At 40.7% G+C, this 20,916-nt stretch overlaps 1 protein-coding gene across 12 annotated transcripts in view; it reads right to left on the reverse strand.

The window, feature by feature from the left end:
* Positions 1-20,916, reverse strand: part of dmd (dystrophin) — a 139,065-nt gene that overhangs the window by 5,118 nt on the left and 113,031 nt on the right. For 9 of the 12 annotated variants that reach the window (XM_086067205.1, XM_086067204.1, XM_086067198.1 and 6 more), the window contains 13 exons: positions 20,150-20,213; positions 19,224-19,284; positions 16,494-16,529; positions 9,029-9,090; positions 8,583-8,657; positions 7,410-7,611; positions 7,244-7,329; positions 6,649-6,806; positions 6,110-6,276; positions 5,638-5,749; positions 3,978-4,114; positions 2,362-2,400; positions 1,697-1,762 (listed from right to left, as the gene is read on the reverse strand). In XM_086067205.1, the coding sequence (XP_085923331.1) occupies positions 1,697-1,762; positions 2,362-2,400; positions 3,978-4,114; positions 5,638-5,749; positions 6,110-6,276; positions 6,649-6,806; positions 7,244-7,329; positions 7,410-7,611; positions 8,583-8,657; positions 9,029-9,090; positions 16,494-16,529; positions 19,224-19,284; positions 20,150-20,213 (1,265 nt within the window). The remainder of the gene's footprint in view (positions 1-1,696; positions 1,763-2,361; positions 2,401-3,977; positions 4,115-5,637; positions 5,750-6,109; positions 6,277-6,648; positions 6,807-7,243; positions 7,330-7,409; positions 7,612-8,582; positions 8,658-9,028; positions 9,091-16,493; positions 16,530-19,223; positions 19,285-20,149; positions 20,214-20,916) is intronic. The other 3 variants (XM_086067208.1, XM_086067207.1, XM_086067200.1) reach the window with 1 other exon arrangement.

Below are 20,916 nucleotides of genomic sequence, written 5' to 3' on the forward strand. Positions count from 1 at the left end.
CAAAAGTGATTCCGGATTCTTAAAACATAAAAGATCCTCCTAATACGTCAGTAATTACATATGGAGCAAAAGCTACAACGTGATTCATTTTTCCATCCATTATTTTGACTGTTGCTAAATTAGGAAACCAAAATGTTTTAGCTGTTAGTCAATTACACACGTGGACACAACTCTCACTACCCCTCTGTTAATTCAAGAAAAACCCACAGTGGTCACAGAAATTACTTGACTAATAATGTATAACTTCATTTAATTAATAATAATAATTGACTAATAACAACTCTTATTGGCTTAGATTGTGATCAAAACTTTATGGTAGTTGTAGTTTTTTTTTTAGCTGCCGTCCTCCAAGCCAACACTGATGTTACGTCTGTTGAAAGCCAGTTTGAAAGTGCAGCTGAATTGTGCCGTCGACAGATGGCACGGTTTCACTTGCGTATGAAGACAGCAGGTGCTAGCTTGGGGGAGGCAAGAACTGCTTTCGAGAGCCCTTTGTTGGGGATCTAACATGCGTCATATGGCCGCGACTCAACAAATAATACCACAAGGTCCGCACTGACGAGCGCCTTTGTTGAAGGCCTCGTCGATGTCTTTTTCGATGGCTACGAACTTGACTCGACGTGGCGCCTCAACAATATTAATGGATTTTTCCCGAGTTGCCGTATTGACCAAGGTTTAAAGAGCCCATGCTGACACCCTGCATGATGCGAGCAGCTTCCCAAAGATGTCCTGACTCTCCATCTTCGGATAAATCGATAACGGGCGGCACGATGACAGCTTCCGTAGCCATGACTCATATGTAACATATCGATCATGGTGTGTGTAGCTGGTGTCACTCTTAAATCACAAAAAAAGTACACAAAATAGGAACGAGACTTTTTTTTTTCAACAGAAAGTCCTCCTATCATTAAGCGAATGGATAATTGGAAAAGAGTTGTTGAGACATCCCCCTTTACAGTTCTATAGCTAACTAGCTAGATAGCAAGATATTTACTTAGCCACCAATTTATTGCTACGTTCATAAATACACTCTGAGTGCACTCTACTCCACTCTAACAGTTTATAAACTCAGAGCACTGCTGGAATGTGCCACTGGCTTATTCTGAGCGCCATAAAATAGGAGTGCCGCAGCTAGCTGGCTAACGTTGATGTCAGCTAGCTGTGTTAGCTAAGCCACTAGAGCTAACACTAGCGCTTGTACTGTTTGGGTTTGGTTATGAATTCATATAAAAGGGAGGCACACTTTGCCTCTTGGAAAACTCCTGCTCTCAAAGTCGTGTTAGGACGTCAGCATTGGGCGTGACAATTCTGGAAAACTCCTGTATGAATGGTCCATTGAATGGTCCCCTGATTCAAACAAATTTAAAAAGCACCACTGTGCTGCCTTTACTCAACTTTTACATTCATGAAGTGAAATGATACGGACTGCAACTTGGACTAGAACTGCGTCAGGAAAGAATGAGGGCAGCTGATCCCATGTGGGTTACATAGGTGGGATGGGGGAGGGGAGGTGGCGCATCCCCTTGCAGGAAGTGTGCAGCGCGCTTTATTATTTCTCCAAAATGATGATTCCAAATCACATCAATCAAAATGTTCTCGGGTCTGTGTGAGCTCTATGGAGAAGCCATTATGTGAAACACTCACAAAGCTGCGCACGGCGGCAGGTGCTGACTGCGTATGCGTTTGTGTGCGTTACCGGTTGGCGTAGTGCTCGATCCGAGTGTGTGTGTCGTCATGCGAGAGCTGAGGGGATGTGCCAGGCCTGCCGGAAAAATTAAAAACAGAGAAGACAGGAGCTTTGTGAAATGCAACCGGGAGACTCATTAATCCATACGCAGCCGTACACCGCAGGAGCACACAGAAGGGCAGCGTCGGCATGAGACACGTGTAAATAAAAGTCCGCCATCTCAAAGGACTTGAACGAGTATGCGGCGGTTTTGCCCTTGAAAAATTATGCTTTCATTAAAGCCGACCCTTTATGACAACAAATTCATACAGAGAAGTTATTTCTTTGGAACAGCGCTGGCACGTCAAGATGTTAAATGCCATCCTCACAAAGAACATTATTTACTACTTCTAATGCACTTATATATTCTATCATGAATAAGTCATGCTAGCAATGTAGCTAGCTGCTTTAGTTTGGCGCAGTTAGTGAACATTTTTTTGGCCGGCTACGCTCAAATCTCGCTAGCAGCTTCAAGACTAAATACTCCATCTTTAATCTGTATATTTACTTTTTGTTTCATTTATGACTGGTACGTTTCTATTCTATAAAATGTGTGCATTGGCTTAGTAACGGCTGGGAAACTCTTTTCTTGTCTGTTCACTATCATGGCAAATAGAAGCGGAAGAGGTACTTACGCATGGTCCACGGGCCAGAAGTTGATCAGTGTGATAGGGCTGCAAGGCAGAAAAAAAATCAAAACATGAGAAAACAATGGCGGTGGAGGAAAACTGCCGATTGGCAATCAAACACATAAGCTGTATTGACGATACAATATTATTCTTAAAGGTAAAGATCTCCTTACAACACATTTTCAGACTAAATGTTCTGTCTTACAAATTGAAATTAAAGAAGAATAGTTGTCCGCCATTAACAGATGCCTCCTCATTGAAATGACTTTTAGTACAGCTGCAGGTATAATTATAGTAATCTTTACAAAACGTAAACTACAATGCAACGTTAATTACACTGTGTGCATCACCATCTGGTGTTTCATAATTACTGAATTACTTTACAGTCATACATCATCTAAATCTTGGCTGGTGTCAGGCTGCTAAAAACAAACAAACAAAGAAAACAGATGGAATTATGAAAGCTGCTAAAAAAAGAAAAAAAGAAAATAGATGGAATTATGAAAGCTTGACAGCATTTTGTGGGATGAAAAGGTGGCACTCGTGTGGTGTGTTTTTTCTTTTGTAAATATGCACCTATCCTGTAAACTCCTGCCACAGGCAACCTATAAAAAGTGACCTCATGTCTATTGCTCTGTTTAGGGATGGTAACTGGGCATTTTTAAAAAGCCACCACCAGTAGAAACAGATCTTCCTGTCACTCACATTGAGAATGCAATACAAATATGGTCATCAGGAATTGAGTAGTAACCATGAGCTAAACTCCATTATACATCACAGTATGTAAAACTATCATAAAATGTGAATGGTAATATGAACGATATACAATTCCTTCCTAAAAAGACCAATTGCTGTGACCAAAGAAGAAAGGAGATGCCCGATTGGGTAACCCCACACTTATATTTGACATATTCATGCCCGCATTAAAGAGTATAAAAGAGGGCGTATTTCCTGAAAGGAATATTTTTTTCTTGCAAGATTACCTCAAGCTTTGAAGTCTTTAAAGTAATAAATGTCTTTGGACTCAACTTAACCGGACTCTAGCATTTTTTTTTTTGGACATAAGATTTTTCAACACAAAAATACTTAGAAGACAGGTTTCATATCGCATTGATTCCTAAAATACTACATTGGCATGTTTTCTTATATTTTGTGAAAAACGGTTATATTCTGTTATGGTGGACCCTCACTATTGAAATGCATTGGGGAATTTAAATTTCCACGAAAAACCTCCCCACCAAATAAAAAAAAGAAATAAACAATATTGAAAAAAATCTACAAACAAATATGTGAATCTGCGGGTAACGATTTGTGAGTATGAGGGGGTTCACTACACTGCAGTTTACTGAGGCGCTGTGACTGTCTCACACATATGTTTATATTATACTGCCCCCAGGTGGCCAAGGTGTGCACAGTGTTCGTTGAACTGAAGAAATTTACAGAGTATATTATAGAGTGCTATTAAAAAAAAGAAGAAGAAGATTACTCCATTGTTTTGTTAAGTGTGATCATGGAAAAAAAAAACACCTATCTGATGGTACCACTGAATATTGCTTGAGATAACAGACTCAGTCACAACGTACAGTAGAACACAGTAAGTTTTGTGAAAACAAGAGACTCACGTTTCCATGTTGTCACCTTCCAGGATGGTCTGGACAGGTAGGTAGCCCATCCGTGGGTGTTTGGTAAAGTAGCGCTTAGTCCTGAATTTGTTCTTCAGTACCTTGGCAAAATCCCTGACGTCCTCACCGGATGTCGTCTGAAGGAAAAAGGGCTTTTTAAACATTGATTAACAACGTGGCGTGTCATTGCATTACCATTTTCATTTCCCAGATACTCAACAAAATAAATGACTTGCTTGCCAAGGATGAGATATTCATTTTCCTAGCCTGATTATCATTTTTGAAATATTGAACTTTTTCTGCAAAAGGATTAAATCCCCGATCATGGAGAGAAAAATAATGATGCATCAATCACCAAGGCTTTGTGAGAAGCTCATGGCACTTATTAAGCGCCCCAATTGTCATCCTGATTCAGCTTGCACTGTAGTTCCTAGGGATTCAACACGGTATTACCCACATTAATCTCCTTCATTTATTCCGTTCATTTAAAGAACCCGTGTAAAGTGAATTCCTTGATTTTTTTTAACCTGTTCAAAATAAGAAAAATATTAAATGGAAAAATTCCTGTCCTAGTATGGTTTTGTCTTATCTTGACACGTTGACACCCTTACAGAAAATGTATTCAAGTTGGTTTTCCAGCAATTTGGTAGGACACTTAAAATGCTGAAGCATCACTGATAGGGGTGGGAATCCTTGAATGTCTCACGATTCGATTCAATTCCGATTTTTGGGTCTGCAATTCGATTCAGAATCGATTTTTGATTAAGAATGATTTTTGATTCAAAATGATTTGATTGACAATGATTTTTGCTTCAATTTATAGATGTGCAAGGAATCATAATGATGTACTCCAGTTTGACTCGCTAATGCTAATTAGCGCGCTACTCGCGGCACTTTTATCACTCAAAAGAACGGCACCACGCTGCAAAAAAACAACTTTTATTGGAATACCTTGATCGTGACTTTTTCCTTCTACTCTCTAATGTGGCTACAACTTAACTGTGTATTAGACCGTGTGGAACCACACTGCCCCTCAGTGGCCAAATTGGGTACAACATGAACAACGCTCCTAATAAAGGCACACACAAACAAAGGGTAGACAGTATAAAATAATTTAAATAAAATCGATTTTGCGACATTTAAAATCGATTCTGAATCATACTAATTGAGAATCGCGATTCTTAGGAGAATAAATTTTTTGGCACACCCCTAATCACTGATGCATCATTGCTTTTGTCCAACATTTTACTTTTAATCTACTGGCTGATAAGATACAATAGAACATTTTAAAACCAAAAAGTGTCTGAGATGGCAAAAAAAACTAAAACAAAACCAGATTCTATTTCCCCTCACAATAATTGAAATTGGTCTGAATGCTTGCTTCTCAGTTATTATGCATACAATAAATTCTTAAAATGTATAATAAAGGCATTTGGGGAAAACCGTTTAGTAGTAATGAGGTTGTTGCTTTAAATCTTTAATTGGGGTATTAAGTACAATAGCAGGGCTTGCCTGTTGAATAAACTGCACAGTTTGCTGACGGAGGATTTTCATAACACTGACAGACGCAGAATATTTTCAGAGAGTCAGGCACCTCGTGTGCGTGTCGCTTTATATACATGCTTGGACAGAGGATGAATATAGATGCGTGCGCTCGTACCGGGGTGCAGTACTCCACCATAGGGTACTGCATCTTGTGTCCCTTAGCGACGCGACCAGAGAAGAAGCAGCTTTGGCAAATGTCATAGTTGAAATGTTTCAGACTGCGGTATCTGCAACGCGAGAGAAACAAGGGGGAGGGGGGAAAAAAAGAGAAGGGAGATTTGACTGTTGAAGAAATAAAGATTAATGATGTATAAAAGAATACATTTCATCAGCTTAAAAAAAACCAAAACATGGTACATGATTAAGACTGTTGTGATGAGACCACAGGGTGCTATTATAGCTTCACGCCCGGTGCTCAACAATGCATACAGACAACAGCATTAGTCTCATTTTGTTTCAATTTAGGCTTCAGTGAAAACTAAATGAATTTCATGCTTTATTGCCCTTTATGTAGCGCCATTGATGATGCATAAAAATGTCCCCCAAAGTCTGCTCACACATGTGTTACGGAGATACTTTGTGCAGACCTGAAGCCGATGATGGGACATTCCTTGCAGATGTTGCACTTGGCCTGATGTTTGGCGGTCTCGGCGGCAGCCACACGGTGCAGCACAGGCAGCCAGACCATGGACTGGGGTTCCAAACGCATCCAGTCCAGGAACATGGCAGCCTCCAGTTCTGGCTTGTTGTTGGCCTGGGGAAGAAATTTGGAGAGGAGGAAGACCTTCTTCTTCAGATGTTACTTCTTCTAGCACAAGAAGAACGACTTCCGTGTCAAGGCCAATCAAGTTTGAGGGAAATAAATTACGATCATATTTTGTTTCTCAACTTGTTGTAAATAAACCCATAATAGAAGATCAGATAAAGACTTATTAAATGTAATGTAAAATGTGAGATAGCTGGTTCGGATCAATGCAGACAGCAACACTGCTTCCTAGTGGTCGGAGGATGGACTGCTCTGTAACTGCGTGATGTTCGTCTCAAAAAGAAGTGATACACAAACGCACATTCACCACAAACAAAAATAAAATATTTATAAACGTAAAGCCATGACGAATGCACTTACAAACTGGAAGCAGCTTCGCACAGATGGCTCGATGTTGGAGCCGCCGAACGAAGCCACCTCGCCAAGTTGCCGTGGGATCTGAATGGAGTCGTGGAGGAGAAGACCGAGGCGACGCTGGTCACAGAAACCGGTGGCACTCGCAACCTGCCTGAACAAGACTGTCCAGGGGAGACCCAATTCAGTGCTAATGTCACTGTCTATTTTAGTGCATCACTAAACCAACATGGCTGGATTGTCTTTTGAGTCATTTAGCAAAACATAACGGCTAGCCTGGTAGCAGATGACAACGGCGTGCTTTCCATTTCATATAATTACCAGTCCCTCGATGATAATGTTAACTACGCTTGAGTTTCCACCACACCAATTTTTTATTTTTTTTTATCAACTTGCCATTTACAGGCAGCATTCCGTCTCCCCCTTGGAAGCAATTTACCATAAATGTCACATCATTTCGACTAACACTTCACGCATTTGAATTACGGCAGTAGAGAAGAAAGGCTCCATAGATTTGCTTTTAGAGTCCATTTGTTTAGCATCACTCTTTCTATGCGACATACAATTTCTAGTGCTGATGCTTAAGAGCGATAAGACTTACATCTGTATTTATCCTCCAGGTGGGCCTTGCAGAGTGAGATGATTCCTGTTTTGAAGGAGAGCGTGCGAATCTTTCCGCTGCGACCTCTGTTAAATAACAAATCATTCAAACTCAAAAAAAAGTCGGGCACAGTTTCAAAGCAGTGAAGAACTTGACGTGCACCTACGTGTCATAGACGTTGAGTAGCCAGTTGAGGCACATGTCCACGCACAGAGGGACACTGATCAGGTGTGCGTGATTCTGCTCCAGCCGCTGATACAGGCTGGTCAGACAGGCTACCAGCTGGGAGATGTCGAGCAGCTGCTCATTTTGCTTCAGACCATGCTGGTCGAACACTTCGCACGCCATTGGCATATTCAGCAGGTCCACTGGGCACGGCGAGAGAAAAGGGTGAGTGTCCGTCAACACAGCAAAAAAGGAGGGCGGTGAGAGGGCAATGAGATGAAGTCGATTCAAATTGATTAAATCTCACGTGCTCCCCACAGCATATGTTTGTAGTTTCAAGTTAAATTCCCCAACCTAACTTTGAATGCTTACAATTTATAACCATTAACGAGTCATGGACAAATTTATACGTATTGGAAAATACTGTAAAGGCAGAGCATGACCAGAATTGACTGGAAAGAAAAAAAAGAAAAAAGCTGGTTAGGTCAGGATAAGAAAAGAAAAGACAACAGATTTGGCGCAACAGTCCAGTCTATACAATTTAATACATAATATTACTCTCAACTCAAAACACTTTCATCATCTTTTCCCATTGTAATGAAAAGAAATGTCATTATTTTGTACCTCCCCTACATTGTACTACTTTTGGTCGTAACATAACAACACCTATGCTAGTAACTGTTAGCCGTCTTCGTTTTGCATTATGCGTGCTAGCATTATGCTAGCAGATTTTTTAAAGGCATTTTTAAATACAAAACGTGGAACTAGCATTTTGCTAGTCGACTTTTCCTAAGCTAACTTAACTCTTTCCATACATAAGACGTATCAATACGTCATAAAAGTCATAGTCGCCGCGTACATATGACACATTTATACGTCATAAGCGTTTTTTTTCATGCAAGAGTGAACAGGAGGGTCTGACGCAATGACGATATGACAGGGCAAGAAAAGAGACCACCAAGACATAGTCACATATCAGACAGACATACATTCCGTTGTTTCTTTTTTCTTTTCTAATAAATCCTTCAGAAAGTGCTTTAGTGGTCTACTGCAAAAGACATCCGTCCTGTGATTGACAGGTGATCAGCCAGAGTGAACTCTGCCTCTCTCCAAATGACCCTGACCAGGACAAACTGTACAGAAAATGGACGCATGCATCAAGAAGAGCACTCACAGCACAAAGCCTTCTGTAGGCGTCTGAGTTTCATGGCTGTTCTGTAGGCCGAGAATCGAACATTGTTCAGGTCAGCTGAAAAAGAAACATGAGTCAGAAAAGACATTTTTGACAACAACACTCTCACAGGCCATCTTTTTATAAAACGAAGTCTGTGGGTACGTTTACACATGAAAATAACTCAAATATTTAAAAAAAAAAAAAACGTTCACTTTGAGAAGACGTTGCTGACATTACCGATAGACATGCTAATATCCATCAACCATTACTGCTATCTGTATTAACGCTGACACTCTCGACGCGGGGGGGAATGCTCCGATACCATTTGATCAGTCTGACATAGGAGCCATGTTAATCATGTGGCCATACTGAAAGAACAAAACACTGTTTCCAGTTTAAAAAAAATCCTCGTAAAAAAGTCCCCTCAATGAGAAAGGAGCTCTTACCAAGTGATTGATAGAGCTCCGCCATCTTGGGATGGTCCCAGCATGTTGTCTGGGTCTGGTGGCTGTTTGAAGAATGGGAAACACAATACAAAAGAATCTTCATTACTGTCTTTGTTTTGAGTTCTTCTGCAGGTTTTAAGCAGCCTTGCCTGCATAATAATGCTTAAAGCTTTTACTGCTCCGACACACAACTCTTAATTTACATTTCTGGGTTTAAAAAGTACGAGTGAAAGGTATACCAGACATCTTGTTTCATAGCAAAGTGATAAAACAACACCAGAGAGGAAAATAATGAGGTATACTTCCTTATCCTCATTATTGAATCTGGGCCTATTTAGTTGAATGCAAAGCTGTTATTTTGTTGTGTGACAAGCAAAAAGGGTGGATACATAATATTTTTTGGACCGTTTAAGTGAAATTGGATCATTTCTCACAGCACATCTACTAATCTGGTTAGGAATCACTAGGACTGTCACATAATTGGAACGCAACAACAAAGCAAAAGTCTTCTTCTACTCCAGAGTCTATTGACAGTTTCGCTTTCACGCCATTAAAAATAAATCAATAAATCAAATAACGATGATGCCTCTATTCCCTTTGCCTCCTTTTGTTACACACGGAACTGAGCTTTTAAAAGAGCACACGTCGAAGTCGGTCAAACACAAGCGTGGCTGCCGTTAACCTTTGTCCGGAGAGCACTTCAAAAATAATCATCCGTACGCATGCCTTGCTTTGCAGCATGTCCCCTGCACTCCAACTAAAGAGGAGAGGGGTCCCGCGGTACTTGAAAATCACAACCTGCACAAAAACATCTCAGCCACTCAGCTCATTTCAGGTTTGATGCATTCACATAATAACCGTGAAACATTGAACACCTAATTGTTACACATTACGTGCGCGCATGACAAATGCCGTGCAATAACACGGCTGCCTGCAGTTCAGCCACACCCGAGCAGATGGCTCGCTCACATTCATCACAGGAGGACAAAAAATATAAAATAAAATATGAAGCTGATAGCCAAACATGCATTGAAAAATGGAGCGCTTCACTTTCGCTCATATTTGTGTTCCAGTCTTGACAGTTTCTGAATACAATGCACTCATCATTAGAAAAAATTGAATGTAATAATATGTTCAAATATTTTAACACAGTTTGAATTTGAACCAACTGAGTTGTGCTTGTGCTGCTCGCACCCCCCCACACACACACAATATTTTCCATAATACCAACGACTACTAATAATACTCTAGTTCCTTTGCATCTTGTGATCTAGCATTCTTCCTCTTGGCCAGCTTTTATTATATGTTCCTTTTTTTAACTTCTGTGTACATGCCTTGACTTTTGGTTAAAAGGATTGTTTAAATTTATTTGACTAGATTTCCTTGATTCCTTTTTTTAGTTCCAGAGATTTTCCTCTTTTTTTCTTCTTTTTTTTTTAGACTTCAGAGTTTCTCAAACTACATCATTCATGACTAACATTAAAATGCAGTAGTAGTAGCCCATAAAAAGGCCTCGTACCAGCGAGCATAACCTCAAAGCAAAATGTAAACCAGGGGTCTCAATTTATGTGGGCGTAGCTGGAAATAGAGTCTGGGTATGTATTCCACAAAAAAGGCGCTCAAGTATATAAAAAAAAAAAAGTACAACCAACTTTCTCAGTCTTTATTCATATCAGAACATTAACGGTTGTTCAGAACGTGAACAAGATTGGTGACCCGGTCTGCTCTCTCATCTCCCTGCTGCTTTGCATACTCCTCAGTATGTCTAGTTGACTAATGATGTCGGATTTTTCCAGCACTGCAACTTTCTCTGTGCATTCCAGACATGTCAGGGTGCCGAAAAACATTCCATCTCTTGTTTTTTCTTGAAATTGGCTTTTCTCGTCGCCAACGTTTCTTTTCATGACAGGTTTTGAAAAAGATGCGACTGCGAGTGGGCGACAGGATTACAGTCTCCTTCCACTTGGTGTCATTTTAGAATGACGTTTGGCCAGAAGTTGTCATGAGCCTGCGTTATGGTGGCCGATAATTGATTTAAATACCCAGGGTAACAAGGCGCGGAGCTTTGCACTAACACGAAACTTTTTATGTCAAGTCAGGGGCTACAAATGCCCCGCCCCCAGGCCACAAGTTTGAAACTCCTGATGTACACCCCCACTAACACGCTCTACATCTTGCAGGTGACGGCTAGCAGAATTACAAGAATGTTAAGATGTACCACCGTATAGTTCAAAGAATACATCAAAGGCATCTTTTGAACAAAGTCTTTTGCCCACAGGCGTGACTATGTACAGTATGTGTCTTGTGATTGGCTGGTGACCAGTTAAGGGTGTAGCCATCCCTTGCCCCGAGTCAGCGAGGATAGGCTCCAGCACGCCTGCGACCCCAGTTAGGATAGGCGGACGTGGTAGCCACTTCTAAGGGGACACAGTGGACAGCAAACATCCATCATCGGGTTGGTGGAAGGTATTTTCTCACAGGTATGTCTGAAATGTTTGATTCGTATGATTTGAGTAATTCAGCAAAACAAAATGGCTTGCCTTCTAAGAGACGACAGCACACTATCTATTCTACCGTCAAAACAGCACGGCTACTAAAAGAGAAGTCATTAATTGCCAGTCCCTCAATGATCATGCCACCTATGTCTGCATTTCCACCGTGTCTGTTTTTTAATCAACTTGAACCACTGAAATGCAAATTACGGCCGCCATTCCGTCTCCCTGGGAAGCAATTTACCCCACATAACATCTTCCCCACTGACACTTCACACTTTGAAACTACGGCAGTCGAGAAGAAGGCTAAAATCATCATTCAAGCCATTTACCCTGTTTTCTCAATCGCTCTGCCTCTGTCAAAAAGCAGAGATGGGATTGTTTACAAGTGGTGCAATCGGGGATGGCTCAGTCTCTTGCCAACTGGAAGTGTGAGTAACATAACGGTAAAAAGGCCTATAATGGGGGTTTACTGTATCTGGGGAGTGAAAACATTCATGACATTGACAGTTAACATGAAACATGTTAACTTCCGGTCGGCATGTAAACGCATGTTAAAACTCACAACCGAGTTGACTGTGAAGATAGCAGCGCACTGCAATCTCCTCATCTTGGAAAAGTACGAACTTTCGATGCAAATTTCAGCCCTGAAAGTTAGCCTACTAGCACTAAACTATTGAATATACCTATCACACAACCACAGGCTGTCATACATTTGACACCAGAGGTTAATTTTCCACCAAATTGTGTCCGAGTAGCTTGTCATATATTGTAACATGCCTGTAAGAAAATGTATTAAATTTCATTTCATTGGTACAAAAATTATTCCATTACACATTCCTGCGTGTTCTGCGATTGGCTGGTGACTAACCCAGGGTAAACAGAATCTGTTGTATGAAAATTATGATAGAATGTGGTTTAGAAAATTGATAGATGTATTGCATCCATCTATGCCAGTGACATATAGTGACAAGCAGAACAATTCTCTTCTCTTCCACTACATATCAATTAACCTACATGTATCCACTTGATGGCATTTTTGATTGATGGTGTGACGTACAATTCGATTTGATGTCAAATATGTGCCTTGGTTCAATAAAGGATAAGAAACACTGGCATACATGACTTTTTGAACACCTTTGGTGGACTCGCAAGCTTGCAAATAAAGACAAGAAGAAAAATCAAACAAGGGTCTTGTAAATGATTAAAAATATTAACCAAAAGCAAGTCAATACTTCCATGTTTCTCTGCTAGCTTTTTCGCCCCCCAACGTTCAACTGTGTTTTGACTACGCACGCACGAATGCACCCGCGGGTGCCAACATTCTGCGCCATCCATCCATCCCGCATCGAGCACCCTTATTTTCAACAACTCTAGGCGTGTGTCTGTGTGTTGGGGGGTGCACGCTGAGATCCGTGGGAGTGCGCGAGGCTCCACACTGCGGCTGAGCATCACTCACATACAATGACGTGCAGTGTCTTCGGCCGGATAACCGCAGCCCGTTTCATGCCACCTTTAAATTGGACCCGATGCACGGACGTTTCCAAACGCTGACTGTCACCATGGGGGTGGGGGCTTGCGTGCGTGCGTGCGTGTGAAGGAATGCAACGCACTGATGCATCAGCCTGCAGAATAGGGCGATGCGGCGCGCGTGCACAAATCAACACAAATCCCCCACAAAAACACACGCGCGCGCGCGCAAATAAACGCACGCCCACACCTAGAGATCCGGTTGCAGTGTGTTTGCTTTAAAGCACAATGGAACCTCTTTAGATTCGAACATGGGCCACAAACGTGCCGAGGAAGACGCCGAATGAGGAAATGCCCGATCCAGGTATCCAAAGCCGCAATACCAAACCACCGCTACGGAAGTTATTAGCCTATTACAAGTTAAAAGCGTTGTTTTATATCCAATTATTAATTCCTTCAGCGGTGTGCGATTGTATAAAACAAGGGGGTACCCATCATTTTATCCCACATTTCAAATGCCGAGCCAGTGCATCTTTTCCCCTCATTCCCAAATGACCCGCACGCCAAATCGCGGATATTTTCAAATAATAAGATGAGTTACGCAGCTCGACGACTATGTGGCCGTGAAAACTTGCAGCCAACGTCATCGTAAAAAAAAAACCCCAAAAAACCCCCCACACATTTATTGAACCACAATTAATATAAATCGTCACCGGTACTCACTTCCGAAGCTGCTCCCGCATTGTCGCTAGCGATTCTGGCAGAACAGACTACACAGCCCCCAATGTCGCCTCCAATTTCGGCGAAAAGCCTTTCCACGGTTCGACCCAGCGTCTAAACAGCACCAAGACAACCTTGCCGGAGCTTGTCCGTGCTTGTGATTATCCGCGTGTGAACACTGCTGGCTTTGCAGGGAGGCTGACTGGCTGACTGGCTGACTCCCGATTCCCGAATGAAGCCCGCCAACATGCAACAAAACAAACGGGCCACTTCCGCTCAACTCTTTCCAAAATAAATGTTCATGTTATTGTTGGGGGTCGCAGATTATATAGCAGTATGCACGTCTGACGTGAATGTCTTCATTTCAAGGCAGCTAAATGATATACTTTGGAGCGCATTTTCTGTCTCCCTCTCATGAAATTGTAAACAATCCCTACAGAAACATGCACTTATGTACTGTAAACTGACAACATACCGTAGACATAGTAAAGTCAAATATAATATTTTAAAAACCAAAGATCAATCCCTAAAATGGCTTCTTTCCCTTGTTCCCCTCTCCTGATGACCAACTTACTGTATACGGTATTATACCGTATACGGTTAATATACCTTCAGTATATTAACTAAAACATATAAACTAAGCATTAAGTCAGCTTTTAGTTCACAGTTGTGCCTGTCAACACACACTAACGCTGTGACTAAAACCTTTTTAGCCACGTAGAAGAAGAAGAAGAAAAAGGTGAGCTGTCTCAGATATCCATCGATACCTTAGCGGTGTCCAAACTCAGTCCTCGGGGGCCAGAGTGAGTCCTGCAGGTTTTGGATGTTTCCCTGCTCCAACGCACCTGTTTCCACTGAACAGGATCGTTATCAGGCTTATGCAGAGCTTGCTGATAAGCTTCAGGTGCGTTGGAGAAGGGAAAACATCCCAAATCTGCAGGACTCTGGCCCTCGAGAACTGAGTTTGGACACCACTGATCTACCCAATTACTGCACTGTGAGGGTCTCAGAAAGCTTGGACTATCCTAGACTTTGGCGAAAGGCAGACTACACCTTGAATTGGTCACTTAAACCAATGCAATAGATAATATTATAAAATAAATATATGAATAAATAACCAAAAAAATGACATTCATACTGAAATGTGTGTGTGTGTGTGTTTAAAGAATATAGTAAAGTTAATTCCTGACCAGCTAGCATAGCAGGTACACAACTAGTATGTACTCAAGCATAACTAACATTAGCATTGATTTACAACCCTGATAGTAGCACAACAATGAAATTATTATTCAGACAAAATGTAACCTAATTTAATTGTATATAATGGATGGAGTTATTCAGCCATATTTGTTTTGACCATGCAACCAAATCAACGTATCCCACTGCAGCAAGACCGGCTAATACTGTAGCGTTTATTTTGAAAAACAACGTCCTACTTCTTTCTGGTCAAGGCAGTCCTCTTTTTTTCCGTCAATGCTCAACTCAGCTGTGGCGGAGCTCCCCTTCCCCCATCACAGTCTTAGTGAAAGGAAAGGAGCTGAGGTGCTCCCAAGAAGCTTTCTGCTTTTCAACATTAAATAACATGAAGCAGGCGGAGACAAGAAAGAAAAGCATATGTGGAAGCAGAGATTTTGGGGCAGAGACGAAGAGCGGACTAAAGCGGAATTTCAAAAGTCTATTGCTCTATTTGAATGGAGACAACTTGTGCTGCCGAGTACAAGCTTTGAAAAAAATTCACTAGCAAAAGAGACTCACTCGGTTATTTATTTTCCAAGCATCAACTTTGATCTCCCCACTGAACGGCTGCCTGTTTCTACCTGTGGGCGTGTGTTTGTAGGCTTTAATAAATTCCTCACCAATGATTATTACATTATAGAACATGTATGCTTCAATTGCCTGCTCACCCACCAAGTGTGAAATTAAACAACAAAGTCAAGATTTAATTCCACACATTTTAATCAGATGGCTTGATGTGTCCCTCAATGTATTTTGATGCTGATTTAGAAAAATGACATTACTTTAAAAATGTTTTTTTTTTTAAGTTTACTCTACCAAAGCATGCACAATATGGATTTTACCATATGTTGGAATTAATAGCTATGATGTTTCTGAAAAATATTCCAAGAGTTTCATAATGTAAAAATATTACTAAATACATCACTATATTATTTTTATTATCATCATCATTAAAACCTGATTCTGTCATGCAAATTTGGAATTATCGCAAAAAAAAAATCTAAAAAAGTTTTCTTACTATTAAAAATGTATAGACCAGTCTTATTTGCCTACTTCTAACACAGTTACAGAATGCCAATGACCAGAAGGATATGCTGGGTGAAGATCTGCCACTTTCAAGCAACGGCTTCATCCAAATGCTCACTAAAATGTAGTAGACTTTGTTGGCCCTTGTAGCAATCCTACAACGTTTTGTGGAATTTGCTTTGCATTGTTGACGTGATCTTACTAACTGTATCTAACCAATTATAATTTTATGATGTCAACATTTTCAGACGCGCTCATTGAAACAGCAACATACTGCAGCGGTGGCCCAAAACCTTTCCATGATAACGCAACGTGATTTTGATCGACAAGACTGCTCAAAAACAAATCCTTGAAAAGTGTCTGAAGTGCTCGCAAAAATACTCTCACTTGATTGGTTGGCCGCATCCGCGTTCGTACGCACTTCACGTGTGCGTAATGCTGTGCTTGTTTGCATGAGATATAATACCGTATTGCTGAATCATCACTCCGTGTGCGTGTGTGTGTTCAAATGTCACACTCACAGTGTCTTGGTCATCAGGTCAGCTCCAGCTTTGTCTCTGCATTTGGAGATAAAAAAACCCTGTCACTTCACTTTCCCTCCTCTATGCAACTTTTTCGCCTTCACCTTGATTTTATGCAAGCGCTGTTTCCAGTGAATTAGTCAAAGCCATTGTTCAGTTAAGGCACGCATGGAAAAAGATGCAAGCAGCTGATGACATAAAGCACAATGCTTGTTCTGATTGCGCAAGAAGCAGGAAAGGTGCTTGGAAATGGAGGGGGGTGGGGGTGGGGGGTGGTATGCTTCAGCTGATAAGTATCTTGAGATGACGTCTTGAAAGAAAAATGTTAACCATGCATTGATATCGATGCAGTGCTTCTTTGGGACACTTATGCATAGAAACATGCATGAATACATGTGATGTTTGCGCTACAATTTTTGATTTTGATTTCCCCCGCCAACGTATGGCGGTCAACACAAAGATATTCTATAACTTTTAAAAAGGTGGCCTCTGCAAACTATGATCAAATCTGGTGGAAAATAGTGTACTATTATGTGTAACCCAAACCAGGTTATTGAAATCACACACATATATCACTGTAAAAATCCAAACAGACCACATTTGTGATCTTTAAAATGTTTTTTTTTTTACTTGTTTTAATAATAGCGTCTCCTGTGGCTGACGGTCAGTTGTGATAGGCTCCAGTATCCCGCGCCCCTTATAAGGACAAGTATAGAAAATGGAAATATAGAAAACGGAAGCATAATGAAGACCACATGAAGAGCTTTGCTACAATAAAGAAGATATATTCAAAAAAACATATTCGGCTTTTGGCAACTCCTGCCAGAGTGAAGAGTTTCCAAAACTCCGTCTATAACATATGTCTACCCTATAGACGGAGACAAGTGTGCTTTTCTGACTTGCCTTTTGAAATGTGCGATTATCTAACATTCAAACGTTGATGTCTAATGACATCATCGCCTTCCGGGTTCTGTTTTCATTGCATGCAATGACAGACTTGAGCCTGATTTCTAATAACGAATGCATGGCTGATCAATGATATATTTATTATTTATTCATGTTGACTCCCAGGGTCCATGTAGCCTACATACAGTAGATCCAAGTTTGCAAGATAATATATAGGAATGGACTGGAGACAGTCAGCTGATTTTTGATTTTCAAGCTGTGTGTAATGTGTCATTTTCTTTTTCTAAAAAACCCTTATTGTGTGTGGACGTGGATCTTGAGCTTAAAATGCACTCTGTGATAGCAATGATTAAATGTTTCAACAGTATGAACCTCAAGTAGAGACATTTTGCAGCCATTTGGCATTGAGCAATGTGGCTTGCATTTATCTTCACAAACTGTAAAACAGGCTTAACACCATGAATTCAATTTTCGTCAATTCTACTGCCTTTAGTGAAGTGTGTGACATACATTATGACTTAGTCAATATGGCTTCTTGCCCTGTAAAAGACCAAAGTGTATTAAAATTTCGTCTCTGCACACTAACTCAATAAGATGCATTTTCTAATGCCACATTACAAATGTACTGAATACAAAAAGAACATATTCATTAGGGGTGGGAATCTTTGAATGCCTCACAATTCGATTCGATTCCGATTTTTGGTTGTGCGATTCGATTCCGAATCGCTTTTCAATTAAGAAAGATTTTTGATTCAAAATGATTTGATTGACAATGACTTTTGCTTCAATTTATAGATGTTCAAAGAACCGTAATGATCTACTTCAGTCTGACTCGCTAAAGCTAATTAGTGCTCTACTTGCGGCACTTTTATCACTCAAAAGAACGGCTCCACGCTGCAAAAAAACAACTTTTATTGGAATAACTTGATCGTGACTTTTTCCTTCTACTCTCCAGTGTGGCTACAACACAGTGTATCAGAACCACACTGCCCCTCAGTAGCCAAATCGGGTACAACATGAACAGCGCTCCCAATAAAGGCACACACAAACAAAGGTAAGACAGTATAAAATAATTTAAATAAAATGAATTTTGGGACATTTAAAATCGATTCTGAATCGTACTACATGAGAATCGCGATTCTTATGAGAATCGATTTTTTGGCACACCCCAAATATTCATACTGTATTTGACAAAGTATCGCCTCAACCCAAACAAGTGTTATCGTAATCCCCAAAGGAAAATTCAATTTACATTCTGCTATATATTTTCACTGAACACCACAAACGGAAGCAGACGTGCAAGGCGAGATATCAGAATGATGGGGTGTCGAAATAGTGGTCCAGCCGTTTTTATCCATCTCAGGGGCGGCCATTTTGCCACTTGCTGTCAACTGAAATTGACATCACAGTAGCTCAGGGCTCAGGCAACGACCAATCACAGCTCATCTGTTTTCTGAAGCTGAGCTGTGATTGGTTGTTACCTGTTACTTGAGCAACTGTGATGTCATTTTCACTCGACAGCAAGTGGCAAAATGGCCGCCTTCTGATGGTGTGACGGTTTGCCTTTCCAACGCGGTAATTTAAAGATGCAAAAATCAGCCACCACGATTAGTCCCAGGTTTGATTAATTACATTGTGCATGCAAACCTTTTGTAAGTAATGTTTAATTAGTTATGGGCATAATTAATAAGTGTCTCAAACCACAAATACAATACATAGAAGCTAGCAAAGCTAATAGCGGAAATCCAACAGTGAATTTTGGATTCAGTGGCATATTTCTTGACTTTAGAGGCATGTTTTTGCTGCTGGAACACATGTACTTACTTAATGTAGTAGGGCACGTTGTTTGGAGAGACGCCCTGCTCGAAGGGGCTGTCAACAGATCCTGCAGAGACAGGGGGTGAGGGCCGGCTATTTAACACTTACAAACAAAGTGCAGCGGACGCATAAAAGCGATTTTCAAACTGTGTCGGGTTTCTGAAAACGACTCGATGTCAGCGGGATTTTGCCTCGCAGGGAACATTCCTGGAGTTGAAACTGAGCGCACACGCACATGCAAATATAGACAAACAGGCAAATCTACATTGAAATCACTTTGTTTTCTACATTGTTTGGGTCTGTCGAGTTTCCTTTGGAGTCACATTTACTTCAGGTGGTTTTCAATTCCTTCAGAAAAAAACCCTAAAAATGAATCTAGTGGAAGCTTTGGATGAGGGCTGAGAAGGATAAAAATAGTGTGGATGGCGTAAATTGTTATACAAAGAAGATTGCAAAAAGTAAGTGATGACGGATACGAGGATGCAAATTGATGTTATATTGAACAACTTTGACAGTCCCAGACAAAAATTCCAAAGTCAGAATGATATCTTGGTTGTTTTATTGCAGTCAGAACACTGAACAATTGACGCTAAAGTTGTCAGTGGGCAGCTGCTATAACGGTGTCAATTGATTTACCGTCTCCCCAAAATAACCCAACATTCAGTCACGAATGTCTGGCAGCAAAAGTGAATACACTCCTAAGTGGACATTTGAGAAATATTGCCACTGAGCCACAATTTGGGAACTTTCACTAAGGGGTGAACTCACTTTTGTTGCCAGTGGTTTACACATAATCAGCCCTACTTAATGTGGTAATCATGAGAAATATATCATTGTGCTTTTCCACGCAAATATTCTGCTTCACGCTACACTTTTGCCAGCGGAGTCCAACAATGAATCGATTGTGTCGTGAGAACGTGTGGTTTGCTCACCATGAAGGAGGCCAAAGTCTTGGTGGGCATCCATCAGCTGCTTTAGATAGTCATCGGCTGAGACCTGAGATCAGATCAAAACGGAACCTTAAGACATGTTTTAAAGCAGATCTAAAAGATTAAACTGTATCATACTTAAAAGTTGAATACAACTAAACTATATTTAACAAATGTATTCTACTGGATTAAAAAAAAAAGCCACTGAAAGAGTTTGGATATTTAATTCAGTATTTATTTCATGTACCACATAATATAATAAATGGATGGAGGTATCTGTTGGTTTTCAGCATGCTGCAGGTTAATGTGACATATCCCAGTGAGCTGGCATTCATATTGACTTCGTCACATGACTGCGGCACCCAAATGCTACAATATTTCTCATGAAATTAAACCTTTCAAACGGGAAGAGATATGACGCAAAGCCATCTGATGCATGGAAGCGCACAGCAGAAACTGATTATTTTTCAGGAAGTAAAAAAAAATATATAAAGTGAATCATCAGAAGCGTTTCCTTAATAGAACAAGTACGTAATCCAGCCGGAATGAAGCATTCGACTAATTGAGCGTTTTTTTTTTTGCTCGAGCACACGTGATGAAGATCAGACGAAGATGATGATTTTTATTTTGTACCTTCACCCCCACCCCCGTATCCATAGTAACCTTGTTGGAATTGTACAAATGAATAGGAGCGCGAGGAAATTGGTGCAATTACTCAATAAGTGAGTGCTTGTGCTGGCCAGGCAGCTTCACATCACAGTGTTCTGAGC

The sequence above is a fragment of the Leptonotus elevatus genome, chromosome 2 (genome assembly GCF_054856555.1).
Source record: "Leptonotus elevatus isolate MCC_2025b chromosome 2, RoL_Lele_1.0, whole genome shotgun sequence".
NCBI classification, from domain to species: Eukaryota; Metazoa; Chordata; class Actinopteri; order Syngnathiformes; family Syngnathidae; genus Leptonotus; species Leptonotus elevatus.